Raw genomic sequence first — 17,353 nt, forward strand, 5'->3', positions numbered from 1 at the left:
CGTTTTTTTTTTTTTTTCAGCTACATTTCAAGAATGTCTTGATGTCTTGATACTGTTCTTTTTTTTTTTTTTAATAGTGGCAATAGTTTTATCTTTGTTAGCTAAAAAAGAAAACAGAGGAGGGAGTAATCTAAATGACTAAGGAGAACAAGAACTTGATGAGATTGTCTTTCTGAATTGCAATCCTTGCAAGGGATATTGACAATCTTATAAAACCGCTGCTGGTAAAAGAATATCACGGATGCTGCTTCCATATGCAGGAATTTCAAGGTAAATTGAAATGCATTTAAGACTTTTCACAAACACAGTTGTTCAAGCTAATGCCTCCCAACTGCCTACTGTGCTAGGGGCCTGTGCCACACGCTTGGCTATTTCCAACGGAAGCAGAGTTAGGGATCTCACACAGAAACACACTGCACACCATAGGCTACTCTCACTATCTTTGAACAAAATACTGCCTTAAAAATGGACAAAACAAATGGATACTTAATGAGTACAGTGAAGTTGAAATGGTTCAAAGATACCTTTTGGAGAAAGGCATGCGATCTGTTATGATGCTTACTAGAAATACAAAAAGTGCATTGCATAAGTTATTTCCTGCAGCTACTGAATAGAAAAAGCTGCTTTTTGACAACTAGTCTGCATTAATGAGCTATTTATATCTGATCTGCTCTGGTCACTCGAGGTTGTGGTCATCCAAGGTTGCTGGCACACTGAGCGCTTTGGTACGACAGGCTCACGATGGCCTGTGAGCAGTTACAGCAGTTCCATGTTTGTGTCGGAAAAACGGTTACTGTTTCCAAGGCCAAACACCTGCATCGTTACCACAGCTGTCAGAACAACCCTCTCCACGCGGCATCACTGCGTGTCGAGCTGCCTTATGCAGCAGGGAGGCTAATTCCTTTAAAAGCTCAAACCTGTAACCGAACGCAGTCTCATTTAACAGCCTGAGGGGATGTGACAGCTCTAATTACAGAACACATGAAATAAATATTACAAATGTTGGCTTTTAAAATTTCTTAGTGGATATTTTATTAAAATGTTTCTTTTGGGGAAGGAAAAGGTTATGGGGGAAACTAGCTCCATTTTGCCAGAGTGAAAAAAAAATACGTGAAATGTGATGCATTATTAAGCTGTCCTCAGGCAGCATGGAAAAAAGGCACAGGGCTGAAACATCATTAAAATAAATGAAGTACAATCAGTGTAAGGGTAAAATATTTTAATTTAGGGTGGACCATTTTATGGAGGCTTCAGCTAAAATCCTAAAATATGATGTGCTCAAGCTCTTAATCATCTTCATGTGTGGAAGGGGACAGTGTTCACCCTGCTCTGATAGTACCTTGCAAACCTGAGCAAAGCTTTGGTGCTTGAGCTCTTGACATTCAAGGGCCACGCCGGTCCAAGAAACAGCCCAACAGGGGTTTCAGGCTGGGCCAGAATCCCTTGTCTCCCTTCTGTGCTAACAGAAGAACACAGCAGATGCACCAGGAAATTCATGCATCACATCCCCTGCTCTGGTGTGAGCACTGACACGTACAGGATGAGTCAGTTGAAATATCCCCAACTGAAATGTCCCTGTTAGAACACTTGAGACCTCAGAGTATCCTCTTTACTTTCCTACAATGAAGATTCTGACTGAAAATGCCACTTGGAAGTCAATGGGAAGTGGCTTGATGCCCTCTTAAAAGTAACATAAAATAGATTTTTATTTCCAAATAAAAAGCTTATTTATATTAGGAACAATAAACAAAAATTACTAGGGTAATTTTTCATTTCATGCCCCTTACACACTGTTCTACCCTCTGCTTTAAGTCAATGGCAACTATGATTTGGCACCTTTGAAAATAGTGTGATAGTTGTCTCAGTTCTGTGCTTTGGAATCACCGAACTTTAGAAAAATTCTGGAAGTCTCTTGCAGTCTCTACTGCAACACACCACTGACTAGAGAAGCAGCAACATGTGCTAACTAGCTAATTCTCGGAAGGCCACCTCAGTTCACAGGTCGTGATTCTGAACTCCACCTCAGAACTCTCTGTGAATTACTTATGGGTTCAGAACTGTGACAAGCACCTAGAAACACTGATTTCCTCCATTGTTTCTGTAAGTCTTTATATGCTGTAAGGGATGCAGGAAGCAATAGACATGTTTCAAAGTCTTGTCGAAATCAATGCCTGGATGAAGCATGACCAAGCCCGAGTCAGTCATAAAAGCATTTCAAGTGTTCCTATCCAACTGAGAAGGAAAGGAGAAAGAAAACTTTTGATACTTCTTGTTTTATATACAATCCAAAACCCAGCTAAAATCGAATTTTTAGATAGATTTAACAATTTATTACTTTTTAAAGGTACAATTTAAAAATTGAGATGGATGAGCATGTCTCAAGTCTCTTCAGTGATTCTGTTAGGTGGGGGTAGGATGGTACCAAGGCAGTATCAAGGCAAAACTGCAATCCCATACTGATGCTACAGTGGCTTTCCACAAACTGCCAATAAAAAATATTTCTCAGCAGTTCACGTAGCTGCTGATTTCTTCCATGCGGAAGAAGCAACTTGAGATGAGCTGCAGCAAAGGCTACTCTGTTTATTCCTAAGTTTTATGTAACCAAGTATGATCCTGCATCAATGAAGCGAACTGGTAACATGAAGCAAACAAAAAGATGAGAAGAGATTACAGTGCTCCGTCACGATGACCATTGTTGCACACGTAACTGCAGCTGTGCACACACCTATGGACATCACCACTGCACCGCTAGTAACCTAGATAAACACAGCTACAAACGGGGCATGGTTTTGAATTGCTTCTGTAAATTGCAGGTGATTTGCGGCACCCTCTTTTGTGCACACAGCTAAGCAAGCAGTGCACAAATGCAGGAAGATACACAGCCATCAGCCAACTCTGAAGATTTATCTTTACCCAAAAGCAACGGGAGACAGCACTGATCAAAGATCAATGACACAATGCAGCCCCAGATTCTGGGGCACTACATCTGTGAAATCAATGTATTTAGCTGCAGGCAGCTAAAAAAAAAGTGACAACAGCAGCTGTTTTAAAGCTCTTGCAGCGCAGGCATGGAAGTCATGGGGATCTAGTAATTGCACAGGGACTTAATAAAGCCTCCTCTCTGATAATGCTGGGGCTGCTTGGTAAATATGTATATTTGCCATTAATGAAGGCCATCTGCTGAGTGACAAGGTCATTATTCCCAAAGCCCTTGTTCAGGCCATCCATGGCTTGCAAACAACAGTGTCCTGCTTCAACCTCTTCTAACAGGTAAAGAGGTAAATGAAACGTCATTGTTTTCCAAAATGTGCCTAATTTCTGATTACACTGATTTTAAGAAACACTACATGTTTGAACACAGTAGGGTGATTTTGGAGAAAAAAAAATACTATTTGGCTATGCTAACAGCCAACCTTTTTGGCTTCTAACCTTTTTGAGCTTCTAACCTTTTTGAGCTTCTAAACCTTCTAAATGCCCAATATAGCATGGTGAAAGGAGAAGAAGCAAGCAGCTCACCTTCTGAAATGGGGCATTTTTTTCACCCTGCCTTTAGTTAAAAGCTCACAGCTCTTCCCCTCTATGCATCATACATGAATCTACAATTACCATTTGGCCAGACCAGCACCATGATCGAATGAAGTTAAGTAATGCCCTTTTCAAAGACTGATGAGCCTGTACTGATCTAGCAGAATTTTTAATCGTTATTTTATGTGACCTTTCGCTCTGACACACTGAGCAGGACTCATGGCCAAATTCGATATCTACCATTTATGAATTACCATCTGCACTGGCTCCCTATGTAGTCAAGGAGAAGTAAGAGGCACTTTAGAGGTGCACTTTATCCTAATGTTGATGTCTAAAATTAGTTAGATTAATTATGCCTTCAAAGTACCTATTTCTCTCCACTGACTAAAACAGGGAGTTTTGAAGGATTCAGACTTTAAGAAAGACAAATCCCAGCCACTGTGCCTGCAAAGCATCTTGTGTGCTCACAGATTTGACCAAACAAGGATCTGTGATTCTGAACTTTCATGGTTCTTACAGCTCCTGTGTGCAATCCTGGAAACCCCAGAGCTAAGGATGGAAATTGAAGGCTTTCAGTGGCAGGAGGCCACGTTACTTGAAGAGGCTTGGTGTGCTGCGCATGAAAAATGTGAAGGATCAGTCTCTTGCAAATGGTTCCGCCAGGAAACTGAAGGGAACTGGTTCAGGTGAGAATAAAACACACCTCAGTATCTAAAAAAATTCAAAAATTGTGCAATTAATTTTCAGCAACACTAATTTTAATGAAAGGTACAATTTAATCCACACATAAACATGTGCAAATATTAATGAATTTGGTCATTAGAAAGTCCACCATGACTTTCTAAATTATGTGATATTTGGTCATTCAGTGTTGAAAACTGCTAATTTCATCCTGTGTTAATAAGGGTGCTAAAAATACAAGCTCACAGAGATCTTTAGCAATAATACGAATTTCTTTAAAACATGTTTAATGTTGCCTAACAAAAGCAAAAACTGGCAACTGGAGGCAATTATGCTTCCGCATACTTTTGAGGACAAATCTGTATTTGTAGCAAGACTTCTACTACTAAAGCAACAATACAGCAATTTGGAGTAAGATATTATCTGGACCAGCAAAACAAGGCAGCAGATTAGCCTAACAAGAACATTGCTTCCCAGCTGGCCTAATGAGGCATCACGCTAATATAATCATACTGTCTTCATGACCTGAGGTACGAATCTGAGCTGAGAGACAAATCTTGCCTGCTTTACTCTTGAGATTTGTCCTGTTGTCCTTTTGTTTACTAATTATCTTATTAGAAGTGCAATATACCACTTTTACTTAATCCTGACTAATACCTTCATTTGCATGGGTAAAGGTGGCCCTCAAAGTGGGCTTCCTACTGAGCCTAAATCATAGTTCCATGCTGTGAATTACATCTTTGTCTGTAAATCTTCTCTATACTTTTATATTTATATTTATATATTTCAAAGTATCATCTTCTAATTTATTGTGATAGCTGAGTTTGCAGCATGGAAATTGAAGACTGAATGGAATTCTATTCCTTCTCTGTAATAAATATTTAGCCTCCCGTGACTGAAAAGGTCATGGAAGGCAGAATTTAAATTCTGGTTCAGGCCAACAGCTTTTGGCCTGCAGAACCTCTATTTTTACTGCAAATAAGATTCATGGGGCAGAAAAAAATGCCATATGCCTTTGAGAAGCTAGGTCTGGGAGCCAGAGGAAGAGCGCTATATCGTAAACTGAACAAAGTGATCTTGCAATTCTTGAAATACAATAAAATTATCACTTTTATATCACTTCTGGAATCCTACATTAAAATTCTAAATGAATCATTTTAATGGAAGAAATTAATGAGAAGTTTCACCAGAGTCCAGCCAATAACCAGACTGTTACATTTTGTACAGCCATTTAAAAAGCATTAAATTAAAATATTAGGATTTGTGTCTGAAGTGAACAGCTATGGGTTCCAGCCAGCTTCCTGCTGTCATTTACTGCATCATAATTTAATAAGCACAATATCACTAGAGTCAGCTTTTACCACCCAGCAACCTCAATGTGTCTCTCTAATATTCAAAAAGCCAGATATCAGGGTCAATAATATACAGCACACGTAGGCAGTTTGAGAAAATACCAGATAATAATACACTGTGCATTAGCAGTACTGGGATTCTAGTAATCGAGACTGCTAGGGCATGGAAATCCATGCATTAATAATGCCCTATAATCCACCATTAATTAAATATACTCACCAGGTATGGTGAAAGAATACAGACTTCTTAAACTTTCCTACCAAATAGTAAAACCATGTTCTCAGCATTACATATTGTAATCAAATATATCTCTAAAATAACCAGATGGGAATCAAGACGTCATCAGTCTTCTACCAATGCCATTTTTTGTATCTGAATTCCACTAGTGGTCTTCATTATTTTTAAGATGCTCTGACCACAAAATAATTTTATAGTCACAAAATGATTTTATAGTAAGCATACAAGTTTTAAGTTACAGAAGAAAACAAACTATCTTCAGAAAGAGTACATTTTTTCCACAGAATAACTTCATGCAACAACAGTAGTATATTTTGTGTTGACTGCTTCTTCTATGATGAAATGATTGCCAGTGACCCAATCTTGCAAAAATTCTGCTGGCTTATGACCTGATATTTAATAGAATAAAGTAATGGATATTCTTGTGCTTCTGATTGCTATGTCAGATTTTATACACACTTTCTGACCTGATTACATTTGATACTGATAAATGTAATACAGCAATTCATTTCACTATTGATATTTATCCGTCAGATTTTATTTTAAATAACATGCACACAGAAAAAAAATAGATTTAATCTTGAAATGGAAAACGGAGAATGGTAGAAGGAAAGCCTGATACATCTGTATTTTACACAACTGTTTACCATACAGAAAGACAGAATTTATAGAATCAACTTAAAAGAAAACTTCCCCTCCTCGGAAGATGCACGGGTTTATCAACCCATATCATTACTCTCCTGGCATTTCAGCACTGATCCCCAGATGTTAACAATAAATGAAATTGCCCTAATCTGCAAAGGCATGCCACACACTATGTTGATGATTTAGTGTGCTTTTGCTCAGCTGTGTATTTTAACTTCTTTGCCTATAGCACTTTAAGGCTTATTGTCAGAGCAGGGGTTCACTTCATCAACTCTGGCTGCCTGGTTTTATGCTGTATCTGAATATACCCTCTCAGCAGTGCAATCATGCACTCCCTTTAGCAGCTTGCACTTCATCCTTCTTAGTAATCTGCAGCAATCAGAAGACTACAATATGTCATCAGCTTTGAACCAATAATAAAAATACACACCAGGGAAAGAACTTAATTTTGTAGTGGGTGATAATCACCCATCTTTTGCCAAGGGACAGGTCTAAATAAAAGGCTAATTAATTTGTCTGCACCTAGGGAGCTTTTGAAATGGGTCATTTGGTCATGCAGCTATAAACTGCTTTCAAAGTAAATTTTAATGTGACCAAACTTCAGTTGACTTGTCTTCTGGTATTTGTGGTGGAACTAGGGAAGGTTGGGGCTTCGAGTGAAAAGAAAGTATCTTGAGGCCATATTATACTTCACCTACTTCCATTAATTCCAGAGTTAATGCAATTGCCTTACCAGCACCCTACAAAAGGCATCAACTGGTGGTATTAAGTGAGTACCTTTAATTACCATTTCCTAACTCAGCATTTTAGAAAAACGCCATAGTACTTCTATTTTAAAGTGACTTCATTCACTTAGTCACTATTAAAAGATTCTACCCCTACAATATTCTTGGTGATTTCAATGGGAGGATTGTTTTCCCGGCTTGAACTTGAAATAAGTTTCCACTAATACAATTCATTATAGCCATTTAATAGATTCCAACACATTAGATTAGATTTTAAAACTAATAGATCATAAGACATTATTGCTTTTACAGTTAAATAATCCCTGGTTTCAGAAGGAACAAGTCACATTTAATCAAGAGTAGGGGACATATTTTGCCTTTGATCATTTCACCTGCACTCACAGTGCACTCACAGCCCTAAACTGAATTTCTCTGGGACATATTCTAACAATCAAACTCACTGAATAGTTCAGAGTCCATAAATTCTTTGACTACAACAGAAAAATATTTTGGAGAGCTCATCCATTATGGAACTTATAGGACTACAAGAGACAGCCTTAACCCATCTAATGGGATTTTCTCATAAAAGGTAGTTAGATTCAGATCTTGCATGATGCAACTTACATGTCCCACTGTCAACCTGTACCTCTGCATACACAGAGCAGCGGCAGGCCCTTCCAGAATTTGCCTGCTCTTCATCCAATTTCACTTATACCAGCCTCACTCCTGATGCCCTCTCTACTTCATTGCTTTCTCCAGGAAGGCTCCTGTTTTCCAAATAACTTTAGCATTACTCCCAACCTGACTGCTGTGCCTTCTCTTGTAGGGTCAGCTCTTCTCCTATTCTATTAGCACCTGCTAATAAAATAAAATAAGGGAACAAGAAGCTAGGCTTCACTCTGCTATGTCCTGTGCCCAAGAAAAAAGATAAACAACTGCGAGAGCAATGGCAGGAAAGTTTCTGACCAGCTTCTGCTTTCTAGAAAAGACTTTATTGCTCAGGAATGTAGCCACCAGCTTCTCATAAACTCCAGGGCACATGAAAATCACCCAAGATGGATCCCACTGACTTAAAGGCATGACCCAGCTTAGACATCCTCCCAGACCTTCTGCAATGCCTGGAGAGGTCTAACAATTTAACACGGTCAAAAATTCCACTTTTTCTGAAAGATTTTTAAGAGATGGAAGAAAGGTTTTGCTGGAATTTTCAAACAACTCTCCTACTAGGGAAACAACAAAATTAGAGTCTAAATATTTGCCAAGGGCTTAGTGTAAATAACAGAAAAGAGGAGCTGCATATTGAACAACCTTAAGCACTGGCAGTGTATATATGGCAATTCTCCTTCCCACCCTAAATGTTGCCATTAAGCCTAACATATTTGAAAATTGCCTCTAAGAAAATATTTACGTATACAGTCAAGAATGGTATTAATAATCTCTCTGTTTAACAAGTTGGTACAACTGACCTAAATGCTCATCATCACCAGCCAGCTCTTGTTAAACAAATAATAAGAAACTTCTTAAAGTGACAGCCATTATTTACAAGACAGTAATAGCAATTAGATTGTCTGTCATGCGTTCACACAACACTCTCTGTGCCCACTGAAATGATAGTCAAGATCTGCTTTCAGTTCACTGGACTGAGAGTCCAAGCCATTCTCCTCTTCCTAGACTCTGTACCTGTTTCTAAAAACTATGCATTTGCTCCTACTAAGAATATTTGCCAGAGATGAACATCCATTTGTTAAGATTTCACTGGCGACGCTGCAGAGACAGAAAATTCCTCATCACAACTTGAGTGGTAGACTCTGAAGAAAAATGACTCTTCAATGCTCTGTGGTCAATTAAAGAAGCATTTAGTTGGTTAAATGAAAGGACTAGTCAGAGCATCAGCTTTTCAGGGTACATAGTACCATTATTTATTGTGATGGAACAGTATTCCTTTTAAAAAGCCTACACAACTGCCATCTAATTAAGTGGAAACCTCCCTCTGTTCCTCACATTGAATAATATATTCCATAAAACAAAGAGTGTGCTGCACTCTGCTTATTAAACTAATGTCTGCTCTTTCTTCCTTCCCTTCACCCAGCGGGCTATTCAATCAATGTGCTGCTGGTGGCGAGTTATCCAGTTCCATCAGTTATCCTGTTCAATCCTGCTACCACTGAGGTAACAATAGATTTCCTATTGATTTTACGGAAGGAGGATTAGCTCCAGGCATTAGACAAATAAACCAAAAGAGAAGTTCTTACTGAATTTCCAGTAGGGCGTTAGAATCACTTCAGTCTGGCGGCTAACTGTATTCAGTTTAGTTAGCAAAAAATCTGACACAACATTATATTTATTTACAGCTTCTGTCCAAAAATCAACTCGGAGAAATATTTTAAAATGATCTATTTTAAAGATATTGTTTGTATGTATGTGGGGATGGGAGTCCAGGCCTGTCTGGAAGGAGGCAGCCATCACTTATTATCTCTTGTTGGGCAGAGCTAGGAAGTTCCCTGGCCATGGCTTGGAGAATAAGGATCACAGTTCTTAGCAATCTGACAAGAATGTGACACCTGCAGTGAGACCCACTGGGACTTGACCATTGAATTCAACTGTAAGATTCCCATTAGCTTCATTTATCAGCTTCACTTCAGGGCTCACATCATTTGTCTTTCATGGCACTGATTTTATCAGACCACCCATATCACACACCTTAGTTCAAAGAAGATGTACTTTAGCTTGCACTGACCCAATCTGTCCCATCCCCAGATCCCAACAGAGCTCTGGACAGGTTAGCGCAGACCCTCAAACAGCATGAACAGGATGCCAAAGTATGAGTGAATCACTCCTTCTCCTTAGCAAGGCCAATTGCCGCAGGCTTGAGGCCTTGCTGATGCAACTGTTCTGTTTCTGCTTTTCATTAACTGCACATAGGCAGTTGGAGACACATCTCAGATCCATCCTCCTTTACACAAGGTACTCCTGTCTCCAGCACTGGAGAGCAAGCCCACTTCTCCTCTTAGGACTGTGGATGGCATTCTAAGAAATGGCTAAAAGTCTCAATCGCATACCTCTCTGATAGCTGTACAAAACTCACTCTGCAGCACTTTCTTTAGGGACTGTAGCTTGTGCACTGGTACTTCTCCCGATTCTTGCAGTTTCTCCAGTAATTCAATTGCTCTTGCCACATCTGAGTGGGAAAAAAAAAAAAAGTGGAACTAAGATCAGTATAAACAGCAGCTGCAAGGGGAACAATTACTAATAAGTGACCAAAAGAGGCCCAGTGATGATCATTTGAATTTACAGTCAGCTTTAGTAATACCTGCTGTATTCATACATGTGTCATACCAGCCTCAGATATGCACCAACACTGCGATTTAGTCCTTAAATATGGACAAACTGTCATTTTTATGTAAGGATACACACACACACAAATGTATATTCTGAGCTGCAAATATTGTGGAAATTACTAGTCCAAAGCAGCTAATCTACATTAGTAAACCTAACATATTTCTTATTTTTCTGCTTAAGAGAAAGTTGCACAGAAATAATATGGGGTCTTCTTTCTGAATGTCTGAAAGAATTAAGCTGAGTCCTTATGACAAAGTCCAATAAAAACCTTTGATCTTTTCCTCATAAAAAAATGGATCTTTTTCTCTCAGAAATCATAGAATCATAGAATCATAGAATCATAGAATGCTTAGGGTTGGAAGGGACCTCTAGAGATCATCTAGTCCAACCCCCCTGCACACGCAGGGTCACCTAGAGCACGTGGCACAGGACTGCATCCAAGCGGGTTTTGAAGATCTCCAGAGAAGGAGACTCCACAACCTCTCTGTCCAGTGCTCGTCACCCTCACTGTTAAGAAATTTTTCCTTAAGTTCCTATGGAATTTTTGGTGTTTCAGTTTCCGGCCATTTCCTCTAGTCCTATCAGTGGCCACCACTGAAAAGAGACCATCCCCGTCCTCTGCACTCCCTCCCTTGAGGTACTTATAGACACTGATTAGATCCCTCTCAGCCTTCTCTTCTCCAGGCTGAACAGGCCCAGCTCCCTCAGCCTCTCCTCATAGGGCAGATGTTCCAGGCCCCTGATCATCCTTGTGGCCCTGCGCTGGACTCTCTCCAGCAGCTCCACATCCCTCTTGTACTGTGGGGCCCAGAACTGGACACAGTACTCCAGATGCGGCCTCACCAGGGCTGAGTAGAGGGGCAGGATCACCTCCCTCGACCTGCTGGAGATGCTCTTCTTAATGCAGCCCAGGATTCCATTGGCCTTCTTGGCCACGAGAGCACACTGCTGCCTCATGGTCAACTTATCATCCACCATGACACCCAGGTCTTTCTCTGCAGAGCTGCTCTCCAGAAGGTCAGTCCCCAGCCTGTACTGGTGTCTGGGGTTATTCCTCCCCAGGTGCAGGACCTTGCACTTGGCCTTGTTGAATTGCATGAGGTTTTTCACCGCCCAGTTGTCCAGTCTGTCCAGGTCCCTCTGGATGGCAGCGCAGCCCTCTGGGGTATCGGCTACTCCTCCCAGTTTGGTATCATCAGCAAACTTGCTGAGGGAGCACTCTGTGCCTTCATCCAGGTCATTGATGAATAAATTGAACAGGACTGGACCAAGGACTGACCCCTGGGGGACCCCGCTAGCTACAGGCCTCCAACTAGACTCTGCACCGCTGATCACCACTCTCTGGGCCCTGCCATCCAGCCAGTTCCTAATCCACCTCACTGTCCACTCATCTATCCCACACTTCTGGAGCTTGCCCAGGAGGATGTTGCGAGGGACGGTGTCAAAAGCCTTGGTGAAGTCGAGATAGACGACTGTTTCCACTCATGGAGCTTTGGTGCCCATCACAGAGCAGTTCTTGGAGCTCATGACCTGGATAGATTCCTTTCATTGGAAACTAACCCTACACATGGGCACGAGGGGTCTGTGTAACGTGCTTCAACTGCTAGTGGGCATTCAGTCCATGTTATTAGGCCAAAGTTAGCCTGAAATAATCCCCCTCCCTGCCACACAATGCATGTAATATCCTCAGCACCATCTGCTTTGCCTTGCTGATATGCTTTTGCTTCTCCATGGGAAGGAGAAAGTCTGGCTTAATGAAGATTTGTGAGTCATGTATGGAGAGAGCAGTGGAAGGTGTACTTGCTAACAGAAAGAGACGGCATGGGGGTTTATCAAGGAAGATCCTCATAAAGCTCTTATTAAACTACTTATCAGAAAACAAAAAGGATCCCTGTGAAAGAATAAGGTAATGGAAACCAAGGGATAAATATATTTTAGAAAGAGCACAGCTGATGGCAGCTAATAGGTCAAACTGGGCGGGTTTCAGATTTAAATAGTAAAGGGTAAGTAGACACTTCAAGTTTGCAAAACATGGCAAAGGCACAGGGATGCATTATGTAAAATATGATGCAGCAGGCAAATAGAGCTTTTAATGTTACTGATTATGCAAGGTTAGGATGAACTTAAAACTATCTAATCATTTACCCTGGGCTTTCTTTTACAAAGGTTGTATCTTCCACCCAAGCAAGAAGGATTTGCAGTTCCTCACACTTCCCAGTCATTAATACCAATCAGTACAAGGTGGTACGTCAGACTGCACAACGCAGTATGATTCCTTGTGAGGAACCTTCAGCTGTCTAACACAGTATATCAGCTGAGGCCTCTGAAGCTAATATGATATGTGATAGCTTTTCAGATACTCGAAATTAAACTGCTCTGGTCCTTGTTCAGACAAGTTTAGAACTGCCTTTCCCTGTCACCACAGTACTTACTGTTTTATAGCATTCTGTGAAGCTTTCCAAGTTTGCTGCTTTCCTGAATTGAAGTATATTCAGTTTGTCCTGATTGAGAAATCTATTTCTGAATCAGAAGGGACCATAGATAATTTTAGGTAGATTCATCCATCAGAAAGAATTAAGTACACATTTAAATATTTCCCTAAGGCACGGATCAGACCCCAGAGGATAATTAATTGCTTCTAAAGCAAAGACTGTTACGATACATACAGTAAATTTATATTCCATTCCAGGACTCTGGCATGAAATCAATGAGAGTTCAGTATGTTTTGCATACTAAACTGCATTGCAAAATTGGGCACTAGATTGCCATTTGCCAAAAACAGATTACTTAGTTTTGTGCATAAGTTGTTTGCAGTAAACAGAATTCACAATAGCCCCAAAGCATTCTAATTTTCCACAATTCCACACTCATTCAATATGCTAACATGCATGAATGCTGTTATCCAAGTTCTTGTTTTGATTATTATTCACCTATCGTATCTGCTAACAATAGGTGGATTCTTTCAGAGATTTCTTTCTTGTCACAATCATGCCCACAGCTTGACCCAATTTGGCAAGGACTTGTGGGATGGTGCTCACAGGAGACAAAACACAGAGTGATAAAGAGGGCAATGGGATAAAAATTCCTGAATGAAGGTGAAGCAGCTTTTCAGGGCCGAAGCTGTTTGTTACAAGCTGATGTTTTGTCAGGAACAAAATATAGCTGTTTATCTGGAACAAAGAAGATTTTGAGCAGACTAAAAATGCATAAACGTGAATGTATAAAATATGACCTCATGAAATAGACTGTATTTATTTTCATTAATAACTCTGATGGGGAGCCTTGAGCGAGCAATTGTTGTAGGATTAGTCGAAAAGTGAAATTATATCAATGCAGAGGAATTGAGGTGACCTCTTACACAAGGTGATTTTCACCTAAAACTGATGTAACTGCTTGCACAAAATAGTGATATGACTGGTAACTTGAAAAAAACAGCACACAGCAGGGAATCCACCCCTGTAAGTCCACTAGAGAACTGCCACATATTTCAGAAGGACTGGTATTCCTCAGCTGGGATACTTTTCTTTACCCCAGATCCTCCTTTGTGAACTGGTATTAAGGAATCAGCTCTGTTTGAAGGTTAGAAGCTACCACCAAGGAATTGTTCTTAGATACCATTTGCTTGCATGCTGTGGAAAGTGCAAATTCATAACCAGTTTTGTGTGTGTGCCTATAAGCGTACACGCACACACACACTTACCAAATAAACTGTTAAAACCAGTTACATGTAGTTAGGGAAAGGAAACATAGCAGCCTCTCTTTACCTTTGATTTTTTCTTCCTTTACCCAAAGATTTTTAAACAAAACTTCATTTTCCCAAACTCACTCTTTCCATAGTAAGAACTCCATTATATTAACACTAAACTCATCCTACTGTGACTGAAATCTATCCTCATTTCCCTCATTCATATCCCACAGATTTTAGTGGGAAGAGGGAAGATTTTAGTGTAAAGATGAGGATAGAATTATTCTTCTTCTACTCTATGGCGCACAAAATTTAAAAGGAGTATGCACTTGTTACACCCAACTCTAACCACACTTTTACCTTTCACTGCTTTATTCTGATTTCCTCACACATCTACACAGTTCCTTTCTCTCCTATTCTGTTCCTTTCTCTCTCATTCAGTTTAACATTCGCTTCCCTTTTTGTTTTTTCATCGTCACGGTTGCCTGCAGCATTTCAGGAAATAATAACGCTTCAGCACGGCGGGTCACATTATCAGTGGAGTAAAAAAGGCAGGGGGCAACAGGTGGAACACATTTTATCAAGCGCATTCATCAAAAACACAGCCTTCAGAAAAAAAAAGAAATCTTATTTCAACTGTTCTTTTACATTTTTATTTGAATGCATTTTCATTTGCATTCCTAATGGGAACACAAGCAGGAGGTTACCATACAAATCTTAAGGACAGAAATTACTCAAACACAGTACTAGCAAGATACCACACTGTGATAAAACCAGCACATTCGCCTGCAACACCAAATGAAACAGAATTATGTGTATGCAGCCATATAGCACTGAGTAACTAAAAAGAAAGGTCATCTTGCTTAGTTATCACTTTGTTCTTCATCCTTTTGTTCTGTTACAATGTTTTGTCTTCACTTGCCGATTTTTTTTCACATATCCCACAATGCACAATGTAGACTCAGATATCTGAGTTTAATTTGCTTGCTCATTTGAAAAATAAATTTTATTCCCAATAGTTTGCAATTCAGCAACTAGTCACTGTAATCTCTGAAGCTTACAACTCCAAAGCAAATTCTGAAGACCTACATTACAAAAAGAACACTGGCTGCTCTGAACTCGATGGTGTTTTCACAATTCTGTTATGAGTGAATAGACCAGGATCTAGCACTATGTGAAGGTTGTCCAGTGTGTGGTTTCATTATGATAAATTTGGGGCAGTATTTAAGTTCATTTCAATTTAGTCAACAGGTTAAAGTTATTAAAAAAAAGGACAATTATTTTTGCATGCTAAATACTTTGTTCTTATTATCAGAGTAACTCTTGAAAAGGAATATACTTGCATTTTTTACATTGGGAAAATGTAATATTTTGATTACTCATCAACATAGTGTTTCTGTACTCAGTAACTACCCTGGGCAGTAACTACCCAACAACCCTTGCTATGAGGATTTCCTCTTTATGAGGAAAGACTGAGGGAGCTGGGCCTGTTCAGCCTGGAGAAGAGAAGGCTGAGAGGGGACCTGATCAGTGTATATAAGTACCTCAAGGGAGGCAGTGAGGAGGATGGTGCTGGCCTCTTTTCACTGGTGGCTACCGACAGACCTAGAGGAAACGGCCGGAAAATGAAGCACCAAAAGTTCCACAGGAACTTAAGGAAAAATTTCTTAACAGTGAGGGTGACAGAGCCCTGGGACAGGCTGCCAAGAAAGGTTGTGGAGTCTCCTTCTCTGGAGATCTTCAAAACCCGCTTGGACGCAGTGCCACGTGTTTTAGGTGACCCTGCGTATGCAGGGGGGTTGGACTAGATGATCTCTAGAGGTCCCTTCCAACCTTAAGTATTCTGTGATTCTGTCCTAAAGCAAAAACATGGTGATTTGTTCATTAACAACTTATTAAGAGAAGAATCTTCTGATCTTTCTGCGGTCTTTCTACTGCCTCATTCATGTTAACTCTGCAAAGTTCTCTGCGGTGACACAACCGAGGTTGTCAGCTACTAGGAAAAGTAGATGTGTTGAATAAACACCATCCTTTGGTACTTGAAATGTGGAGCACTGCTGCAGACGACAGCAAGGCTATTCAGTAAGTCTCTAAAATATTTACTAGGTTCACCAGGTCATTACATAAAAATAATCCTGGCAATTTTCATGCTCTATTCAGTTGTGCCTGAAGACCTCTGATGAGGCTGAAGAAGGATTTGTGTGACATTATATTTCCCAGTGATTTTTCACTCTCCTAACACTTTTTGTTCAGCTTTATTCCCTTTACAGTTCATGCAAATACATTCCAGAATTCCTTAATATTACCCTGTCAGATTTTTATCATACTGATCAAAGCCTACACAGGATGCTTTATTATATTTAGCAATCTTCTCCAAACCCAATTAAATGACAGCAGGTAATCAATGGTCTGGCAATTAAGATTCCGTAGTGATTAGTAGAGTTCATTCACAATTCAGAGCCAGTAACTCTAATACATTATAACCAACTCTTAAACCGTGTGACTTTCAGCACAAACCTTTTGAAAATTTTCTGTGCTACGAGAGCTCTGCTGCCATTTGTGGCTCTGTATTGGACAATATTCCCTGCTCGAGTCAAATACCTGACTGTCCAACACGCTTTCATTCACCTCCCTGGTTCCTTACCAAGAGCAGGGCTCTCCCTAAACACACTAGCTCTTCTGTTAATTTAACACATTTATCTAATTTAATCTGGATAGTTCAGAAAAATCAAGGCAGGGAGCAGCCTCTTCTGGCTCTTATTTTGACAAGGCTGCCTTGCACAAATTTCATGCTAATCAGTAAGTGGAAAGGTGCACTTAACCCGGTGAATCAGACTCATTGACGTGCAGGGACAAATGAGCTAAGCTGCTAGAATACAGCAGTATTATTCCACCTTTCAGAGTGTGCATCTGTGTTTTATTCACATCAGTCACAGCAAGAACAATAACATCAATACTTTCATATTCTAGTTTAAATGATATTGGTAGCAGTTATGGATCTAATCAAGTATTGCTCTATACTCCTGTAGGTAAACATACCAGCAAAACACAAATAAACGACACCACCACAGAAAGCTCTCATGATTCATCTTTTGGTGAGGGATTCATCTCACCACACTTCTTGATATAGATACCTACACCCCAGCTACTCACCCTAGGCTGC

The 17,353-nt window shown here is 40.0% G+C and overlaps 1 protein-coding gene across 3 annotated transcripts in view; it reads right to left on the minus strand.

Annotated features, from left to right (window-relative positions):
- Positions 1–17,353, minus strand: part of LIN7A (lin-7 cell polarity scaffold A) — a 45,811-nt gene that overhangs the window by 16,595 nt on the left and 11,863 nt on the right. For 2 of the 3 annotated variants that reach the window (XM_088531202.1, XM_088531200.1), the window contains exon 2: positions 10,226–10,344. The exons of the other annotated variant lie outside the window; for it this stretch is intronic. In XM_088531202.1, coding sequence (XP_088387328.1) covers positions 10,226–10,344 — 119 coding nt within the window. The remainder of the gene's footprint in view (positions 1–10,225; positions 10,345–17,353) is intronic. 3 annotated transcript variants of the gene reach the window in all.

This window comes from Tinamus guttatus, unplaced genomic scaffold (genome assembly GCF_059628265.1).
Source record: "Tinamus guttatus ecotype Peru unplaced genomic scaffold, ASM5962826v1 Tinamus_guttatus_pri_ptg000399l, whole genome shotgun sequence".
Classification (NCBI taxonomy): domain Eukaryota; kingdom Metazoa; phylum Chordata; class Aves; order Tinamiformes; family Tinamidae; genus Tinamus; species Tinamus guttatus.